The sequence below is a fragment of the Palaemon carinicauda genome, chromosome 31, assembly GCF_036898095.1.
Source record: "Palaemon carinicauda isolate YSFRI2023 chromosome 31, ASM3689809v2, whole genome shotgun sequence".
NCBI lineage: Eukaryota > Metazoa > Arthropoda > Malacostraca > Decapoda > Palaemonidae > Palaemon > Palaemon carinicauda.
In genome coordinates this window covers 20,221,687-20,243,076 of record NC_090755.1, presented here as the reverse complement: position 1 = coordinate 20,243,076, position 21,390 = coordinate 20,221,687, and the positions used below count along the sequence as shown (strand labels likewise).

Genomic DNA, 21,390 nt, shown 5'->3' with positions numbered 1-21,390 from the left:
CCCATTCCCTGTAATGATTTCCTACCTTACATCAAGAAATTGGTTTGTAATAAATGGTAACAGCACTGGGATAGTCAAGATGGCAATGAAATGAGGGAAGTAACAAATATCATATCACCTTGGAGGTATAACATGATACCCCGAAAATGGGAGACGACTCTTTGTCATCTCCGTATTGGTCACACACGGTTGACACACGAGTTTCTGCTGAAGGCCCAACACCAACCGTATTGTGAGGACTGTTTAGTACCTTTAACAGTGAGGCATTTGTTGACCAAATGCCCTAATTTTACTAACTTAAGAAATAGATATCTGTTTGAGGCTTGAGGTGAGGATGGCATGTTCATCCTTGCCAAGATTCTTGGACATAACGTGTCACACTATGCGAGCGGAATTTTTAGATTTATTTCAGAAGCAGGTCTTCTGAAAACTATTTAACTATTGTAATGACTTCTTAACTTTTATGGTTTTAATTGAATTCTCTTTTATTTTTCATATATAATAAATGCTATCGGCGTCAATGACCTTAGATGTCAGGATGCCAGAAAACTTTCAATCAATCAATCAATCAAAGAAATCCACTCCTCCCTAAGTGTAAGGATGAGTTCCTCTTGACACCTCTCTCTATCAAGGGCCATTGTATTGCACCCTAATGGGTCCCACCCATATCTTGTCTCCCCCCCCCCCCCCCAAGGTGGCAGCTCAAGTCCCCGGCTACCCCCGATAACCAGGTGTGACGGCCCTGTTTTTCATCCCCTCAGGGCCTGATGTATGGGGCCTGGGCCAGGGTCATACCCTGTGTCACGGTCCTGCAACTCATGTCCCCAGATAACCCGGTAATCAGGTCTGGCTAATGTACGGAACCCCCATGTCTCCACAGTCCCTGGGGCCAATGCATTTAGCTGGAGCAGGTGTTATTTCTTCACTTCATCACTCATTTATACCCAAATTTGGGGTCTTCTAATGTCCCAAGCAGTAAAATTTTGCGTCATTAAAGTTATTCATTGAATTGAAGTAAATTTAAGCTAAATCTCTTTTCCTCCTTTGATATTTAGGTATAATTGGGTGATTATTCAGATTAGCAGGTCCAGAATTCCCTAAATACTTCTTTTGCAGCTAATAATTTGAACGTGTTCATTTCTTAATGAATGTTAGGGGGCCTCTTTTATTAACAAGTCCTAATTTTAATATTGCCAAGTAGTACAAGGCTAAATACCTTTAACAAATTATTACATTATTGAATAACACTATTTCTACCACTCTAGTCCAGTTTAAATGGGCTTTTGTTTTTATGATCAAGAGTCCCTCAAATAACTTATCCCATTTTGATTTGGTAGTTGAGCTAATGAGAATACAGCTTTTGCATTACTCTTATTTCATTGGTAGTAGTTTTAGGTGAGAAAAAGTGACAAGACCCTACTAGCTTTCTAATAACAATGTGAGGGATATTCAAAGTCTGCGATTGGAATTTATAAGTATGGTTAAACTACATAATGATGACAATGGGATATATAAAACTATGAATGTGGTTCATATGTCAGTTTTGGTTTATTTAAAGAAATAAACTAGAAGAAATTTGATTTCCAAAACAAGTTTTTCAATATAAACTCCCCATTTACATCAAATGCCCTGCCTCCAAACATTGCTAATTTCTCACAGCTATATCCCAAACTGCACTAAAAGTAAGACTTCTGCTGGCTGGATATACAAGTGTCATTGAGATTCATTCACAGCAGTACCTTTATACAGCCAACAGAATGTCATCATATGAATTTGTATGGATTATTTAGGACTGGAGGATGCAGTAATGTAAATGTTGGGTTTGTATAAAAAAAAATTCAATTTTATCAAAAAACTATATTTTTAGAATTGAGGGGATAAGCTTTATCAGTTTAAATAAAGGCTTAATTTTTTTTTTCTTTTTACAGATGTGGTTGTCATTATGTGGGAGAGAGGAGATGCCGGTATGTATTTTATATCTTTTACCTATTTAAATGTAAATGGGATATACTGTACTCCTTATATAGTACTGTAATAGGATATTGTGTAGTTCTGCAACAGTGTGAGTTTTATATATATATATACTGTATATATATATTTTTTTTTTTGACAGTATTTCCATAATTTTTCTATTTTTAAGATTTGGCATCCGCCTACGCCTCCAAGAGATGAAAATGACCTATATATTGATCATTCCCTTGGATTCTGGTATGACCCCAGCATCATGCCTGAATCTGCTCTTCCACCATTCTACATCAAGAAAGAGCACAAAAGGATTAAAATTGAACCAGGAACGGGGGGTGAGTTATATTTCCTATTGCCAGAGTGCCATTATATTATATTCCAAAGTATTGTATTACTATACTATATTAGTATTTAATATATATTAATTCAAGCAAGACAAATTCTGTGTTAGGAAATATCTATCGTCTTTTGATATAATTTTTTCTACAGGTTAAGGAAAAATGTATTATTTTATTAACTGTCGATTTTCAATTTTCATTTAGCCTTAGCAAGTGATGAAACTGTTGGTCTCCGTCGGGTCCAAAAGCATCGACGTGAAGATGCAGTATATGCACCAAGGTCACTCTTTGACCGCCCATCTCCTGCTATTGTCAAGATTCGTCAAGCTTTGAAACATCAAAAATACAGAGGTATTGTTAGACCTAGCATTCCCTTACCAGGTTTAAAGCCTTCACTGCTAACCAAACCACCTGTAGCAGAGCCTGAAAATGCTCCCGAATGGACAGTAAATGAAGACTGGGCTGTAGTGCAGGCATTACAGCAACACTTGCAAGTTGAACTACCAATAAATCTATTAGTTTTATCTCCTGGACATACGCCCAATTGGGACCTAGTTGCTGACTTGGTTAATTCAGTCTCTCGCTGTTTCCGATCTGCTCGCCATTGCCGAGCAAGATATGAGAGTACCATTTTACCTCGAGAAGAAGGTAAATTGCCTCCTGACACACCTACCAAAAAGATTTCCAAGAAGCAGAAGTCTGGTATCCTTTCAAAACCCTTACATGTACGTATTAATGTTTTGCTATGTAGTACTAGAGTAAAAAGTTCCTAAGTTGTGTTGAGATCATGATGAAAGATATTTTTCTACTGTTCAATATTGATATTAAATTTAGTTTTTCATATTAGGGTATTTTAGTTTAAGAAATGAAAAATCATCAGTCATCTGAAGTACAGGTGCATTTAAAGTGGTTGTATACAGAATACATTAAAATTTGTGTTACACATTTTTCCAACAAAAGTAGAGTATCAAATGCAGTCTGCATTTTGTCATAATCCGTTTTTTTTTTTCTTTTTTCAGAAGAATTCGCGACCAATGCGGACATCGCATCTTTTCAAAGAGGATAACAACAGTACATACTCAGGCCTTTATTCTTCCCGATTTGAAACCATCAAGAGTATAGCCATTAAACGCACACCTACTACTAAACCCCCTCTTATTAATTCAACTCATAAAAACCCAAAACATGCTCAGGTTCTTTTAGAATCTGGCATCCAGTACGATAATCCACTTAATCCTGGTCAAGTTGCTGCAAATCTTGCCGAACGAATACAAAGGGCCAAGCAAAAATCACAGGCTGCAGCTGAACTGGCGCAACAACAGAAATTACTTCAACAACAACAGCAACTTCAGTTGCAACAGGCTCAAATAACTGCCAACCAGTTACAACATCATGTACAACAACAGACTCAAAGTCAGTCCCAAACACAAGCAACTCAGCAACAGCAAGGACAACAAGCTCAACAGCAGGTATCAGTTGTTGGCAGTAGTGCAGTTCAGCAGGTAGTAAGCTCTGGATTAACAACAAAAGTAGCCACATCTGTTGTTTTAAGTCAAGGCACAGCTATGACAGTAGCTACTGTTACTGCTACAACATCTGCTTCTACTCCAGCAACTTCCACAGCAGCAGCAGCTATACTTAGTGGTGTAAGAACAGCAGTGGGAACCACAGGGAGTGCTACTGCGGGTAGACCAACTTTGTCACTACAAGAACTCCAGGTACGAACTCCTGGAACTGTTGTGACTGTGGCGAGTCTTACACCTGCTCAGTTAAATAATGCTAAAATAACTGCAACATTGGCAACACCATCATCTAATCAGAAAGGTAAAGTTCATTGGTCATTTGTTTTGTTCTTGTATCAATTTGTTTCTGTCCTTTGTTAATTGTTGTAATGTTTTTTTAATAGTAAAATATTAATTACTAATATTATTTAGATGTGATGTACTGTATATGGAAACTATATGAATATTTTTTAAAGGTTATGTAAATTGTCAAGACATAAAATTATTGTCCATTGAAACTAGGTGAAAAATGTGTTGGTTTAAGTCTGTAAGGACTATTTAGTTTAGTTCACCAATTGCTTATTTTTTCTTATTAGCTATATAGTATTCTTTATAGACTAAATAAATAAAAACTTCACTTCCCAATGGGAAGTAGGAGTTCTGAATGATAATATATACTAACAAAATTTTGTATAATTTAGAAGGCCTCGTGTCTGTGATGTCTAATTGCTTTTATATAGAATCTCTCTCTATCTAAAGGCGTCTTTGTAGGTCGGCCCCTTACTCCAGCACAGCTGCAATATTTAAAGCAACAGGCACAGCAAGCAAGACAAGCATTAACCCTGCAGCATCAGCAGCAAGGAAAAGTAGTATCTGCTGATCAGACCATCAAGAGAGTACAGGTTAGAGTCCAGTGTTTCTCAATCTCTTTTCTTTTCATCAAAAGCATATCTAAGATCTCATTAGAATATCATTGCACGCTGGGCAAAATTTAAAAGGGTACGCACTAAACATTATGAGATGGAACCACAGAATTAAAAAACAAAACATAGATAGGAATTTACTTTTATTTTCATTATTTCTATTGTCAATTTTCCTGTACAGATTTTTAGTGTGAAACTTGTGCCTGGTGTTTTTTATGACTTCACTATTTGGTCGAATGTGTGATAGGCAGACCATCATTTCTTTTTCAGTTTATCATAGTCTTTCTCACTTCTTAGTTTTGATGCTTTTTAGGGATGGAAAGCCTAGTTCACATAGATGAGAAGTATTGATTGGCAACAGAGGTGATAAATCTATTCTAACTAATATGGGATATTTCTCTTGTATAGAAATCTAAAATGCATCAAGTTCTCGATCTCTAGATTGGCGGCTAGTTCTTCACACAACTGTATTCCAATATTTAGAAAAAACATTTATGATGGATTTCAAATCCAATCATACTTTTCTATGCTTTGTGATGTAAAATAATGGTCAATGTTTTCATCGAGTGCTGTCAAATTGGTAACCACAACAGGGATTTTTTTTAATCCAAGTGGTATGCAGAGTAGGAAACGTATAAAAATTACCAACGCATGCTTTATTTCTCCCCCCCAAAAAATGTTCTTTTATAGGACAACTAACTTATCTATTGAAATGAGAATATTTTTGTTTTTACTTTGCATGCTACTATTTAATTGACTATATATTTCCATTAAATATTCCAGTTTAGAAATTGAAAATTTGCAACTAAGATATTCGCAGAATTTTCCCAGCTTGTGTCTGTCAAAATAGGCTAGTGATTATTCGTGTAATTTGTGAACTGGAGTTAGCACTTTTCCTTTTGACAGCCATCCAACTTTGGTATGCATAGGTATTCTATCACATGCTGGGAATCTTTCAAATAGTCTTGACTTCAAAGGCATACTTTTAATTGACTATTTCAACTACCTGTTATAACTAATATTTTAAATCTTTTCATATTCCTAAAACAAGAAATTATCTATATACTGTAAAAAAACAAGTACAAATAAGATCTGAATTTTCTTTTTCTGTGAGGTGTACAAATACTTTTAATACATTTTGTCATACATTGTGCTCCATCAGTGCAAATGCCGACATTGGACTTCCAAGTAAAATTCATTTCTTTAATGAAGTCTGATATCATATGAAAATATATAGAATTTTAGTAGTTGCTGACATTCCTTTGCAACAAAATCTAATTGATTATTTCACCCGCATCAACAAAACATACAAATTTAAGCTGATATCAGTGACTCAATGTTTAATGCCAAAATGGAATCCTTAAGATGAAAATTTTTAAAAACATTTTCAGTAAGATTAAAATTCCATTGTGTATCTTATGATTTGATAATGGGATTTTGCAATTTCTTTTTTAAAATATTTTTGCAAGCAGGCAATATTATTCATCAAGATTGTGAGATTTAGATTTCAATGCTATCACTTCTGCAACCTCAATTGAAGCAAGCTAAACCCATTCAGATACAGTTATTGTTTTCTCAAAAACATTGCATTACTTTAATGGCTCATCTAAGAGTCATAGAAAATAAACAAGATCTTTATATTGTAGAGACAAATTTTTAGTATTGAAATGTCATTTTAACATGCGTGGTAACTTGAATTCATTTGACTTTCTTTTCCGCAAACTACATGTAATGGTCTTGGTTGATCAGCCAAGAATATCCATACTTATGGCTGTCACTAGCTTCCTTTCTTATAAGAAATTTATCCATTGTAAAGGGTTGCACTAAAACCAGTTAACACCCTATTAATGATCAAAATCTTGCCCCAGAAGTACACTGATGCAATACAGATGCTGTCAATGTAAATTATTGGGAAATCCCAGATCAAAAGGTAAAAACAAAAAAAATGTTGAATGGAATATAATCCAGATGCTAGTATGGTACTCTCCTAGGGGTCTATGTATTACTATTAGTCCAAACTCAATCTGATTGGTCTACTGCTCAGTCTCAACCAACAGCAAGACTCCGAGAGTTTCTGACGAGATTGAGATTCAGGCAGTGTTGATATGTGTATGGTACAAAGATATACATATCAAATATTTAACTTTGAAGCAATTTAAACTGCTATGATCGACTAATGATATTCTAATGCCTATTTTTGTATATCCAAGAATTAACATAAACATCCTTTTGAAGTCTATTGAGATATTTATTATTATTGTTAACAAGTTTGTTGAAAAACTTTTATTTCTCTCAATCTTTAAAACAAAATCCCAGATCCAAGGGAAAAAAAAACAGCATTTGCAGCAAAATTCACATTATCAATAACAAACAATCTGAAGATCAAAATTAAATAACAACATGGCATTTCATCATATGTAGACACACTGCTAAACTATATGTTTGGAACACAACATGAACTATAATAATCACATTTTGATACAGTATATGAGAAAGCCCACACCGCAAGGACGAAACAGGATGACGCCTATCAATATGACATGGCAATATCAACTCAAAGGCCATTTCCCTTATGATATCCAATCCATAATTCTTTGTAGAATTATTATAAATAATGAGAACACTTTAAACGGCAGTTTTCTGTGCTACAACTATATTGATTTAAGAAAATTGTCGCTAAAGCTGTTCAGTCACATAAAACCAAAATCTCTACCCAATTTTTTGTACTTTCCGCTGTGAGGTTTCACGTAAAATGATATTGTGGTACAGTGGTTGAGAATTACTGGGTTTGACAATGAACTTACAGTCTTAAATGTTATATGAGAACTGAATTAACTTGGAAATGGCAAAACATTTTAGAAACACTATGTGAAGCTTAAAGAAATGCACTCTTGAAAACATCACTCTCCTTGACTTCTTATCATCAAATCTTCATGACTAAGATCACCATAAAATTGTTTTGATTAAAATTTTATATAGAATACTGTACTGCATATGTATTTTTGATATATTTTAATGATTTGAAAGTATCAACCAGTTGATTGATAATCTAACTAAACTTGTAGAAGTTTTTTACTTCTTTGGAAGCATTAAACTTTTTAGATCTCTGCACCTTTCAAAAGTTTTTAGATATGTTTTGTAATAATTGCACATGGTTTACTTTTTACTGTTTGTGCCAGCTCTTGGTGTTTTTGCCTGATTGATTTATAGTAATACACTTAAAATTAATCCATTCATTACTACTTCAAGTGCTTGCAATTTTTCCATTTCAAGAAAATTTAATTTTCATTATCAGTACAGAGAATTCATTAGATTTTGGAAAATGCAGAAGAAAGAAATTTTGGTACTGTATTTTTGCAGTAACATTGAATAGAAATAAGCTTTTTATATTGGTCATTTATAAAAACGTTTACTCCTTAAGTTGAAAAATACGTTACCTTACATTGTCTTTGGTTTAATATGAAGGGCATATGAAATCGTAAACAGTGTGTGCTTGTACACTGTAGTGGTATTTATTTTTTGTACATTATCGTTATCACTCTCCTCTCGCCATGGTAACTTGTCTATTCCTGTATGTACTTGAATCATTGTGTTTGAATTTTTGTGCCTTTCTTGCTTGGAACGGCTTGTATTTATTCTCATGCTCTGTCAACATAAAGTTAGGTACAATTACGCCGTCTCCTAGTTATCACCTAATTGCTCGCTCGCACACTAGTCACTCCGGGGTCACCAGTGTGCGAGCAAGCAGTTAGGTGATAACTAAGAGACAGCGTAATTGCAACTGACTTTATTTTGACACAGCATGAGTATAAATACAAGCCGTTCCATGGAAGAAGGGCACAAAAATTCAAACACAATGATTCAAGTGCATACAAAAACAGACAAGTTATCAGTGCAAGAGGAAAGCGATAACGATAATGTACAAAAAACAGGAATGCCGTCACAGTGTACAGGCGTGTGATAGACGTGCGGTACAACAGGAGTCCAAATATTTGTAGTTTCATTGTATATATCATGAATAAATTTTAATGAAGTTAATTTTGACCTAGTATTTTAGATCACAAGTCCCTAGATATACTAGTGTGTGCACATATGGAATCCCCACTTTAAAGAATGATTTTATAAAAAGCAATTTTTTTTATTAAAACTAAATTAAGAGATTTTTAATGTAAAGGGTGTTTAACCAAATATTTTCTACCTATTTGTAGTAGCTTGTTAATTATGGCACCTGTTTTATGAAGTTATTTTACCTGTACAGTATGGAATTTTTTATGCATATAAGTCTTGTATATTTATTGTTAGACCTTACCATTTGTGGGAAGACCCTGAAATTCCATCGAGTCATAAGTCTCTCTCTCTCTCTCTCTCTCTCTCTCTCCTCTCTCTCTCCTCTCTCTCTCTCTCTCTCTCTCTCTCGTATGAAACAGGGGCTTTAAAATTCACTTATATAACAACATCAGTCTCAACTTACTTCCCTGCTATGCAACCTAGTCTCAACTTACTTCCCTGTTATGCAACCTAATATAGTATGCAGCTGTGTTACATTTTCTCTTATATAACTATTCCTTTATGAATTTTCAGTATTTTATTTCAGTCACTTATACCATAGAATTTTAAATGAACATAAAAAACCATAGACTAAAGGCAGCACAACATACCTAAAGGTTAGAGTAAGTTGAGACTGAAACTGCTATTTAGGTGAATTTTCTAGCTCTAGTGTAGTAATGGCTTTTTGTATTCTATTTGTTGTTATATAATTGCAAATGCTTTTCTGTATTTGATGTAATATAACTGAATACTTACTACTTTTGTCTTTTGTCTTTATTGGTAAATATAAGTTTTGTTCAGTTACATAGGGAAATTGATGGTGTAGTGATTGGTCTTGTCTCCAGCATTTGCTGATCCTATACCTAACCCTGCAAATGGTAAGGTCTGACTGTATTCAGATACTCTACCTACAATGTAATCCCTTTTGTTTTATGTAAATGTGTTATGTTTGGAATCATTTACTGTATACAAAATTTTACTAAGAATTTGGTATGGAGAACAGTTGGAGGAAGCTTTTTCAAGGTACTTTTGAATTTCAGATTGGAGGCCAGTCTGGTACAACTCAGAAGGTTCAGGTTGCTGTATCTGGTGGATCTATTGCTGGTGTCAATCCTATTCAGGTATGTGGTTTTTAATGCTTATGCAGTAAGCCTTCTATGATAAAGACTGCAGGATGCATACGATGCCTGGAGCCTTGCTAAGTTTTGTAATGAACCAGACTATGACCAATTAGCTTATGATGTAGTCATGAAGAGAAGAAAATTTTTGCCTAGTCATTTTAATTTATAAGGGAAAAAGAGAGTTTAAAAGCATAAGTCCTCGATGTTGTTTCTATTAATTTCTGGTCTTGATTTCCAATTTGTTCCAGTATGAATGCAAACCTTCGTCCATTAATAGGAATATTATTTCAGCATAGCTGAAACTCCGATGTTGAAATTTATTGCGAGTTGTCAGTAGCGGGTGGTGGGGAAAGCTTGGCCCCTCACTAGCACATCGAGAAATCACTTTGACTTCAGCTGCCAGGTTGTACACAATTACGCTCAGTGTAACCTCCCTCGTCTTGGAAGGAGGTAGCTCGTGCCCACGACATGCATGCGCCTGAGACCCAAACCCAATCTTTTCTGAAGACTCTGCTTGGAGACAGGAACTCACCAAAGCTGTCTTAGCCGTGACTGCATGATAGCCTGTTAAACCTGACAAACCTATTAACATTCTTCTGACGGTGTCGGGGTCTCTCGGGAACCCTAGGCCTCTGATCCTAGGAGTAGGAACTCGAATACCACCAGTTGTGCCCCAGTTTCTCACCCAGTCCCTGTACTTCTTTCATTGGCACCAGGTGTCAACTCTCACACGTAGGTTACCTGTTTACATCTGCCCCTCAAGGGGCATGCCCCAAGACAAGACTCCCTAATGGCCAGCAATTCGTCTAGTTTAATTCCCCTGCCATTAGTCCTGGGAGTGTCAGCCTTGCCCCAAGGCATGACAGTAGAGGACTTTAAAACACAGCCGGTGGTTTTTCCAGCTGCTGATGTTGCTAATACGGAGAGGGTTGCAAAGGCCACTTTGCAAGTCTCTTCATGAATGGAGTACTGGTTCAGTACCAATGGTCATTTGGTCAACACCAAAGATCTGTCAGATCCAGTAAAATGGAACATTTTTAAGAATGTCGTGCCTTCTGAAGCCAGATCATTAGAGTTCTTGGCTCATAACTCAGTAAACCAGTGGGCTCTTCCATAGAGCCATTACTTCTCCTCCTTCGTCTTCAGCACCTGTTGCATAAAAAACGTCAGGTGTGAAGGCAAGCACATAAGACATCTAAGAAGCCTCCTTGGCAGACCACCACCAAGAAGACTGCCCTTTCGGTGTACTGCTCGTCAGTACCAGACCCACAGGCAGCCTTTCTGGATACCTTTCAACACCAGTGGGACAATCTGGATGTCTATAAATTTCACCCATTCTGCCTGATGAAGAGATTCCTAAATAAGGTGAGATCATTACACAACCTATTCATGACTAATAGATCTAATGTGACAGCAAGCAGAGTGATTCCCATACCTTCTGCTTCTGCTGCCAGAGATTCTGAGGAGTTTCCCCCCTTGCATGACCTTATATGTCAACCACATGCCAAGGTCTTCCACAAAATATTCACATCCCTATGACTTCATGTCTGTAGGTTGTCTGGCATATCCTCACTCAGAGAGGGTTTTTGCACACAGTTGCAAAACGTATGTCTGGATACCTCAGAAAGTTCTCTATCACCGTCTACCAGTTGAAGTGGTCAATCTTTTGTGGTTGGTGTTATGGAAGGGGTGTCTCTCCACTAGGAAGCACTATTCCCCTGAGTGCTGAGTTTTTATTATACTGTATCTCCAAAGGAAAAATTCTCTCCAGTCTCTGCTGTGAAAGGCTATTGCTCAGCTTTTATTCAAGTGTAGACTGAAAGGAGTAATAATTTCTCTTTGGTTAAATTTCTCATACAGAGTTTTGAGCTAACTTGCCCTCAGTCAGAAGTGAGACCACCTCCATGAAACATAGTCAAAATTCTGCGTTCCGTGAAAGGAGCTCCCTAAAAACCGTTAAATCAAGTGTCAGATCAGGACTTTACACTGAAAATGTTCTTTCTCGTTCAGGCCTCTACAAAGAATGTCAGCAAGTGGCATGGACTGTTCTATGGCATCGCTTGAATACGAGGATGGGACCAGGTTACACTCATCTTTGTCGCTGAGTTTATTACTAAGACTTGGAATCCGGATGTAGCGAACCTTACGTTCAGGCCCTTCCAGATTTTGAGTCTAAGGTAAATAACCGACGATTCTGATCAAATATTATTATGTCCTGTAAGAGCACTGAGGTACTATCTGAAGCAAATAAGAAGAGATTGCCCTCAGGTCAAGCGCGTGGTTGTCAGTACGTGCAGGGTCAAAAGAAGAAATACTAAGAACATTGTCTCCCCTGGATTTGACAGGTCATTGACCATGCATTTAATCCCCCCCTGCTCAACAGAGCAGATGGCCCAGAGCTCATGATGTCAGGGGCATTATTATGCCCCTGGCATTCACAAGGAACTTCTCTGTGGTACAGATACTACAGGCGGGCTTGTGGAAGAGACAGATCCCCTTCACCATCCACTACCTGCAAGACTTAACCCACAGGAACCTAGATATGTTTACTCTAGTCCTTGTGATGGCTGCTCAAAAACTGGTATATCAGCCTTAGCTCTCTTATAGAACTAGTAGCAGTTGGTTGAGGGCGGAAGTTACAATAGTGTTAGTCTGGGAGGAATTCTCTTTGGACATATCATCCAAATACTCTGCAAGCTGGCCTTCTCCTGATTGCAGACAAGCCCCATTTTTATTTAGTAGCTGGAATATATATTTATACTTTCTGTTACGTCCCCAACTCCTAGCGAGGGGAAGTTGAGTCTTGTCTGGGTCTCGGTGTGCATGAGTGTCAACCCACACCTAGATGAAGTTACAGTGCTTGTTCCCACTCACTGACCATGATTGCACAAGATGTTAACCCTCTGTCATTGACAAGCCAATGGTTCACAAGGTGTCAGGATACTCTTCCCATGATCTGTAGAGCTCGGATTTGTTATCCCAAGGCAAAGTTCTTCAGCCAGTTGAAAAGGACTTACACCCATCTTAGGCTGAGTGTCCTACATAAAGAACGAAGTGACAAATTACAAAGTGATTTTTATTTTTCCTAACTATACAAACTTGAGTTCTTTACATCTACTTGTCATAGTTTTCCTGCCATAACTTTCCCCCTAAGCCTCCTTGCAATCAAAAGTGAGCTTAATTGCTTTTGGGCAAGTATGTGACCGGGGGGCCGGGTTACCTCATATCAACTAGCAGAGGGTCATTGAAGAGGTGTCAAAAGCTTTTATGGCTAAACCAACTCAGATTTGTATTGTTAGGAAAAATACAAATTACTTCAAAATTTGTGATATTCGGTGAGACGTTCGCATTTCACGTTGAGCGATCGCTTGTGAGGTCTGAGATCTTGCGTAACTTAATGGCATCCCTCTGTTTGCCATCATAAGGGCTCTCTTCTTAGTGCTTATATTAGCTCACCTCTTAAGTGTTCATACATTCTTTCCTGTTAGCAATCAGGCGGCTCACTTGCCGGCTCACACCCACGTGTGCTCTGAATATTTCTTATGAATTGTCGCCTGTTAGAGAATATTCACGCTCACCTGTTAGCCCTCGGGTACATCCACTTGTTAGAGCTTGCTGGCGTTCAGCTGTTAGTGATCACTCTCAATCTCCTAGAACATTACAGGCTTTTAAGCGTGTGCGCTCTTCAGCTTTTAAGTGCGTATCAGATAATGAACAGGATTTGCCTTGGGAGGCCACTCTTGTAGAAGATTTTGCAGCTATTCTTGCATGCAAGTGCAGTTGTACATGGGTGCCCTTTGGTAGGGACTTTCTCGGTAGACCTTGAAAGTTCTATGCATTTGGGCTTCTCTAGTATTGTGTATGGTCACATACTGATAAGCTTATTCGATCTTTGGTTAATGAACCCTTGTCAGTGGTTTATCATCCTGTTAGTAGACATATTCTAGACCGACTAAGTGAGTGATCACTTGTAGAATCCCCTTTGGCAGTTAGATCTACCCCAGACATCCACCAATGATCACTCAGGCCCTAGACCAAGGTAAATCTCATGGGGTTAAGTACTTTGGTTGCATACCATCAGCAGTGCATCCACACTTTTTTCCTTCTAAGGAGAAAGCATTTGAAAGCTCACTGAGTTTCTTGTGCAAGCACACCCGTTCTAGGTCTCCAGTTTGCGAGCACTTTACTTTTGGCAATCATGCAATGAATTTGGCATATACAGACTACCCAGACTGATGCATTTCATGTGCACTCCGCAAGCAAGCTTGCTTTTCAGTTCAGGCACGCCCAAAGGTCCAAAGGCATTCATGAGGTAGTTGGTTTTCTTCACATAAAGATGATTCTCTTGATCAGGTAGCCCCTCCCAAAACAGTTGTCAAGCGCCCTGTGATGCAGATGCATTCTTCTAGAGAGATACAATCACCTCTCATAACATGCTCATCTGGGTTTGAGCAAGGGCCACTTCACAAAGGCTTTGATAGTAGCAGACACACCCCTTCCGAGGAGCTTTCATAGGCAGGGGAACACTCTTCAAGGCAACCTCATGCTGTAATGTACTCCTACTCTTCAGGACATCACATCCTGCAGACTTTAGAGTGTACTGCATGATGTTGTATGACACAAGTCATTCTCAACAAAGGAAGGCCTTCCTCTCTTGTCCAGAGTTTGTGTACAAGAGCCAGGGTTAACTTGGCACAACTCCAATCTCGTTCTAGTGAGGTGCAGAATGACAGTCTCCACTGACCTATGAGAATACAGTGACACTTCTTAAGAGATCTCATTTTCCCTTGTGGAGCACCAAAAACTTTCCTGTGCCAGAAGGGTATAGATGAAGATACACAAGTACAGTACAGTGCTTTTGTGACATGTACCTTCAGCCATGCTGATTCAGTAAGAGTCCGGAAATAACATTCCTGTCTGAGCACTTGAAGTTGGGATATCAGATCTACCTCAACCTTAAGGTTGAATCTGTTAGTGTCACTAATCTTGATGGTAACCGCTGACACCTAATTGTAAATCTCAACAGTCGAGTTTCAGCTATGCTGAAAACACTCATATTAAAGGATTTGGGGTCTGTATTTATGTACAGTAGTTAGGTAAAATGCAAATTACGTTCAAAATTTGTGATACTAACTTTACTTTCTGGCAAGATACTCTAGTGTGGATAAAAGTTAGTATATTGATCAACTGCCTAACAGCAGAAACCTAAATCTATCGCCTAAATCCTTTAAGGACAATAGGTGTGGATGGAAGCCAGCACTTATGCACCTTCTTCACTGAGTGCACTGACATTCCAGGATTTTACACCAGCCAGTTCAGTCATAGGGACTTCCTCCCTATTAAGGATAAGTCTCCGCTTAAAGGACAATGATGTGTATTTTTCTCAAATATACAAACCTGAGTTCGTTAATCTTAACTTCAAGTCTTAATGCACCCTACAATTTCTAGGCAAAGGTCAAAATGGCTACTCTGAACTGGCGGGAGCAGGGCTTCCCCGCTACCCACTTGTAACCCACCTGACCAGACAGTACCACATTGGATCCTTCTCTCTGGTTACGGCTAGGTTTTTCTTTGCCTACATAATACACTGATTAGTCTGGCCTATTCTTTCCACTTACTCCTCTGTCCTCAAACACCTGACAACGCTGAGATTACCAAACAATTCTTATTTGTTCAAGGAGTCAGTTACTGCACTGTAATTTTTTGGCGGCTATCTTCCTCTTGGTAAGGGTAGAAGAGACTTTAGCTATCTATGATAAGCAGATCTTCTAGGAGAATGACACTCCAAAATCAAACCTTTGTTCTCTCTTCTTGGGCAGTGCCATAGCCTCTGTACCATGGTCTTCCATTGTCTTGGGTAAAGTTCTCTTGCTTGAGGGTACACTCAAGGTTCTATCTTAATTCTCCTCCTCCTGTTTCTTTGAATTTTTTAATAGTTTATATAAGAAAGATCTATTTTAATGTTGTTATTGTTCTTAAAATATTTTATTTTACTTTTTAATTATTTCTCGTAGTTTATTTTCTTATTTCCTTTCTTCACTGGGTTATTTTCCCTATCGGAGCCCTTGGGCTTATGGCATACTGCTTTTCCAACTAGGGTTGTAGGTTAGCTAATAATACATACATACATACATATACCAAGGCACTTCCCCCAATTTGGGGGGTAGCCGACATCAGACAAATGAAACAAAAAAGGGGACCTCTCTCTACGTTCCTCCCAGCCTGACAGTGGACTCAACCGAGTTCGGCTGGTACTGCTAGGGTGCCACAGCCCACCCTCCCCCGTTATCCACCACACAAGAAGCTTCATAACTCTGAATCCCCTGCTGCTGCTACCTCCGTGGTCATCCAAGACACCGGAGGAAGCAGCAGGGCCTACCGGAACTGCGTCACAATCGCTCGCCATTCATTCCTATTTCTAGCACGCTCTCTTGCCTCTCTCACATCTATCCTCCTATCACCCAGAGCTTCCTTCACTCCATCCATCCACCCAAACCTTAGCCATCCTCTTGTACTTCTCCCATCAACTCTTGCATTCATCACCTTCATTAGCAGACAGCCATACAACAACTGATTTACCTCTCATTCATGGTCATTCTCGTCTACCAGTTTCAATCCTCGTCCAAGCACTTGAGCATTCACCTCTCTCACCACTCCATCAACATACAAGTTAAACAACCACGGCGACATCACACATCCCTGTCTCAGCCCCACTCTCACCGGAAACCAATCGCTCACTTCATATCCTATCATAACACATGCTTTACTACCTTTGTAGAAACTTTTTACTGCTTGCAACAACCTTCCACCAACTCCATATAACCTCATCACATTCCACATTGCTTCCCTATCAACTCTATCTTACGCTTTCTCCAGATCCATAAACACAACATACACCTCCTTACCTTTTGCTAAATATTTCTCGCATATCTGCCTAACTGTAAAAATCTGATTCATACAACCCCTACCTCTTCTAAAACCACCCTGTACTTCTAAGATTGCATTCTCTGTCTTATTCTTAATCCTATTAATCAGTACTCTACCATACACTTTTCCAACTACACTCAACAAACTTATACCCTTTGAATTACAACACTCATGCACATCTCCCTTACCCTTATATAGTGGTACAATACATGCACAAACCCAATCTACTGTACCATGAACAACACAAAACACATATTAAACAATCTAACCGACCATTCAAGTACAGTCACACCCCCCTCCTTCAACATCTCAGCTTTCACCTTATCCATACCAGATGTTTTTCCTACTCTCGTTTCATCTAGTGCTCTCCTCACTCCCTCTCTTGTAATCTCTCTCTCATTCTCATCTCCCATCACCGGCACCTCAACACCTGCAACAGCAATTGTATCTGCCTCCCTATTATCCTCAACATTCAGTAAAGTTTCGAAATACTCGACCCACCTTTTCCTTGCCTCCTCTCCTTTTAACAACTTTCCATTTCCATCTTTCACTGTCTCTTCAATTCTTGAACCAGTCTTCCTTACTCTCTTCACTTCTTTCTAAAACTTCTTCTTATTCTCTTCATATGAATGACCCAATCCCTGACCCCACCTCAGGTCAGCTGCCCTCTTTGCCTCTCTTACCTTGCGCTTTAATAATGATAATAATAATCTCTTAAATGTATAAGTGCTTAGTATCACTAACATTTTATTAAAGAATAAAATTTCATGAATTAATTGTATCAATGATTTTATCATATTCACATTCTTTACCATATTTTCAATATTAAGTTGGATTTGAGATGTTGCTAGCCTTGAGCTTAAAATGTTCATTAGTAAGTCTTGACTTAGTTTTAGATTTAACATGTTTTATTCTAGAAAATAACTGTTCACATATATAAGTACTTTCAAAAATAGAAATTAAATTTCTTGCTTGTTTCAATATCTCGGTAATCATTCCTCGGTAAAGACTTACAGAAATCCAATAATGATGTCTCTGAATCTTACATTAGAAGATCGTTACTTTCTTGGAGCTTGACTAATTCCATCTGAAAAAAAGGTAACATGTACTTCAAATGGAGAAGAACCAATTGTCGAATAAGAATCTTGGCTAATAAATTTTTGAAATCTGTTGGAGAATTCCCTTTTGTGTAACCGATGCTCATTTGTAAATGTAGGGAAATTTGCTTGGTCATGCCATGCCAAAGTCAAAAGGTGGAAAACTTCTCCATGTCTCTGTTGCCTATCCCACGGCTGAAGTTTGGTTGACCTCTACCTGCAGTTCCAAATTTAATTCATTTAGATGGTCTGTGAAGTCCACAATTAATGCTAAATCATGAACCCATTTTTCCTTTTGAAATTCTGTAACAGACTATTCTTTCATATCCATAAAAATAAAAATTTCTTATCCGAGCTCATGAAATTGTTTTAACCTTTCACCCTTATTTATCCATTGTACCTCACAATAAGAGGCAAGGGTACCATACTCTGCATCGATATCTTCTAAGAACTTTAAACTATCGATGATATACAGCCTTAGATTTTAGAAAATTGGCACATTGCATAACAGAGGACATGATATTTGAAAATTTCACTGACTTTACACATAAAGTCAGCTGATGGATCGTAAAGTAAAATGCATTGATGCTGCTGGGTTCCTTGTGCATTGCCATTTTTCTTTCTTTTTAACAAGTCTGTTTTTACTTCCAACCATGGCAGTTGCACCATCTATTGCCAAGCTATGAAGTTTTTCCATAGGAAATTTTAGCTTTTATCAAGCCTTTCACTTCCTAAAAAAGGTCCTCACTTGTTGTTCCTTGCATAGATTGCAATCCATGCACTTTTTCAGTAACATTAAAATCAGAGTTGACACCATACATAAACATTACAAGGTGAGCTATATCTGTTACATCAGTGATCTCATTTGTGGCTAAAGAAAAAGTTTTGAATTTTTAGCATAGTTTCATTGGAGTGGATTCATTGTTAGATCCCAATTCTTCAATGTGTTTTGTCACAGGTAAACTATATTTTCACAGTTTTTTCTGGTTGCAATTTCAGATACAAGTAAACATTCTTACATAAATTTGTCATTACTGTAGTTCTTTGAATACTCAGCAGCAATTTTTTCTGCAACTATGTAAGTAACTTACGCAATATTATATTGTTTTTTCTTAAAAATCTTTTTCTGTCCTATCAAAGTTTTTCTCAATTTTTTTAATTTTTCTTCTCTTAGTCTACCAATAAGATTGCTATAAGTAGAGTGTTTAGTACAATAATGTCTTGTCAAATTATATTCCTTCAAAATACTAATACTGTAATTTATAAACAAATAAGGCTTACAGGTTTCTCATTCCACAGTACAAAAAAAATAATGTGTTGTCCACTTATCTTGAAAAACATAACCTTCATCAAGTAACTTCCTTTCCTTTGACATGTTGGGAGTATAAATATTCCAAAAATTTAATTTTTCACTGCGTGTATACGACAGTTCTGCTCTCACCAAGTTAATGGAAACAGAACAACTGGCAATACAGTAGTATTAAATTTGTTCCCTTTTAAGTAGGAACAATAAGTAAACAAAGTGAAAAACATGGTTAATTGATATCAAATCTCCAAGTTGATCAATATACTATTAACTCTCTTTAATCTCGAAAGTGGTCACTCCGTGGTTAGATTGGGTGATAAGGAAGGATATTTACCTATTCCTTGTGGGATTTTCGCAGACTGATTTTCCCTTACCAGTAATCTCCTTGTTTGTTCTTTGGTTGTAGCTGTTACGACCTTGATTCATGAAAAAGGAATTTTGAAGACCAAGGCTGCGTCTTAACGAATAATAGGTATTCATAGTTTCGGTAATCTAAAAAGTCTCTGGGGCCACACAACCATGAGTCGTGGGCCGCAGGTTGCCCATACCTGTAGTAGATATGTATTGAAAATCATGTCCATAAAATACTTGGTAAACAAGCTTTTCATTTAATTTTTTCCAGGTAAGTCAAGCTGGCCGTACACAACTTGTAAAACCAGGAACTGTAGTAGCTGGCACAAGTGGAGTCATGGCTACTGGTAAAGTGACATGCACAATGACTGACAGGGAGGTTGCTGCTCTATTCAAACAGCAGCAGCTTAGTAAAACGGGACAGATGGCTCAGGTAAGATAATGTTTGTTCATCAAGTTTTGTTGGAAAATTTTGTCATACACGTTTTCAAGCAATAAAATTGGTTGGTATGTGGATTAGCATAGTTTTCCCCAAAGTTACCAGGAGGTAAATATGATTATAAAGTTAAGGCTACTCTTTTTTCATGACTTTGTCGTATAATTCAGATTGTTCATGTGTTACAGAATTTAGACATATTTCATGTCTTGCATTAGCTACTTTAGAGGAAGTAGGCTGCAAATATTTGGGGTATTATGATGAAATATTGTTAGAGGGAAAGGTAGTAGATTCGCACATTTATTTGTTGTATTTAAAATGATTATGGAGGATGAGGGAGAGAGTTAATTTAAGATTTTTTATATCTGTCATTAATTGTATAGAAAAAAATTTCCTATGAAAAGGCAGCTTTGAGTTTAAATGATAGGTTATTGTTTAAATATAGTTATAACAAAACCATGAAGTCATATTTTACCCCGAACCCTTCAGTCCTTGGAAAGTATTTCAGATATTCATTCACTCGGGGTGGGAGATCATGTGAAGGCTTAAAGTTGACTCGTATCTCGGGTAAGCCCTCTTAACACGTAATCATTAGTTCTGACCTGGGTATTTGGGAAAAAAGTTCAATATTAATCATGAAGTTTATTTTTATTTCTTACTCACCTGATATTCTTACTGCTTTTCTCAAAGCCTTGTTTTACTGTATATCGACGTATACCCTAAACCTAAAAATTTCTAGTTTTTATTTAGAACGCTAGTACAGAATTGAGATAGGACAGTTAATGCTATTAAATTCTACTACGGTACTCCACAGCTCCTTTGGTTTTTCACTTTTGAAGTAAAAAATAACAAATTTGGAAGTAATTTGTATTTTTTTCTAACCTCAGTTGTACATAAAAGTATGACTTCAGCAAAGCTGGAATACTGCTGTTTAAATTCTAACGATGTGTCAACGACCATTTAGGTTCTTACCAGTCGATAGAGAGCAAGCACCACCCACCTGCTCACTTATTACAACTCCACTTTGATTGAAATATTTGAGTAAAGAACTCATGTTTGTATAGTTAGGAAGAATAAAAATTCTGACACGAATACAAAACTTTGTTCTTTACATAGGAGACTCATCCTATGGTGGGTGGAAGTCCCCCGTCCAACTGGTTATTAACCTTTACCCGAGATTTCTTCACTCAAGCATGATGAAGCGTAGGAAGTGAGAATCCTGACACCTCTTTAATCAGTGGCTTGACAGTGCCAGCAGGTTGTTGGCCCATGAACTAGCGGTCAGCTATTGTAACAACACATCTGTGACTATGTCTCAAGTAATATTGTGGGACGTAACATTTAAAATACAGTATATATATAGTTGCTACCAGCTTG

General features: G+C 37.5%; 1 protein-coding gene across 6 annotated transcripts in view; it reads left to right on the top strand.

The window, feature by feature from the left end:
- Positions 1-21,390, top strand: part of LOC137624333 (helicase domino-like) — a 211,839-nt gene that overhangs the window by 161,382 nt on the left and 29,067 nt on the right. For 5 of the 6 annotated variants that reach the window (XM_068355013.1, XM_068355015.1, XM_068355012.1 and 2 more), the window contains 7 exons: positions 1,929-1,964; positions 2,141-2,300; positions 2,508-3,028; positions 3,323-4,127; positions 4,565-4,707; positions 9,816-9,896; positions 19,849-20,010. In XM_068355013.1, the coding sequence (XP_068211114.1) occupies positions 1,929-1,964; positions 2,141-2,300; positions 2,508-3,028; positions 3,323-4,127; positions 4,565-4,707; positions 9,816-9,896; positions 19,849-20,010 (1,908 nt within the window). The remainder of the gene's footprint in view (positions 1-1,928; positions 1,965-2,140; positions 2,301-2,507; positions 3,029-3,322; positions 4,128-4,564; positions 4,708-9,815; positions 9,897-19,848; positions 20,011-21,390) is intronic. The other variant, XM_068355011.1, reaches the window with a different exon arrangement.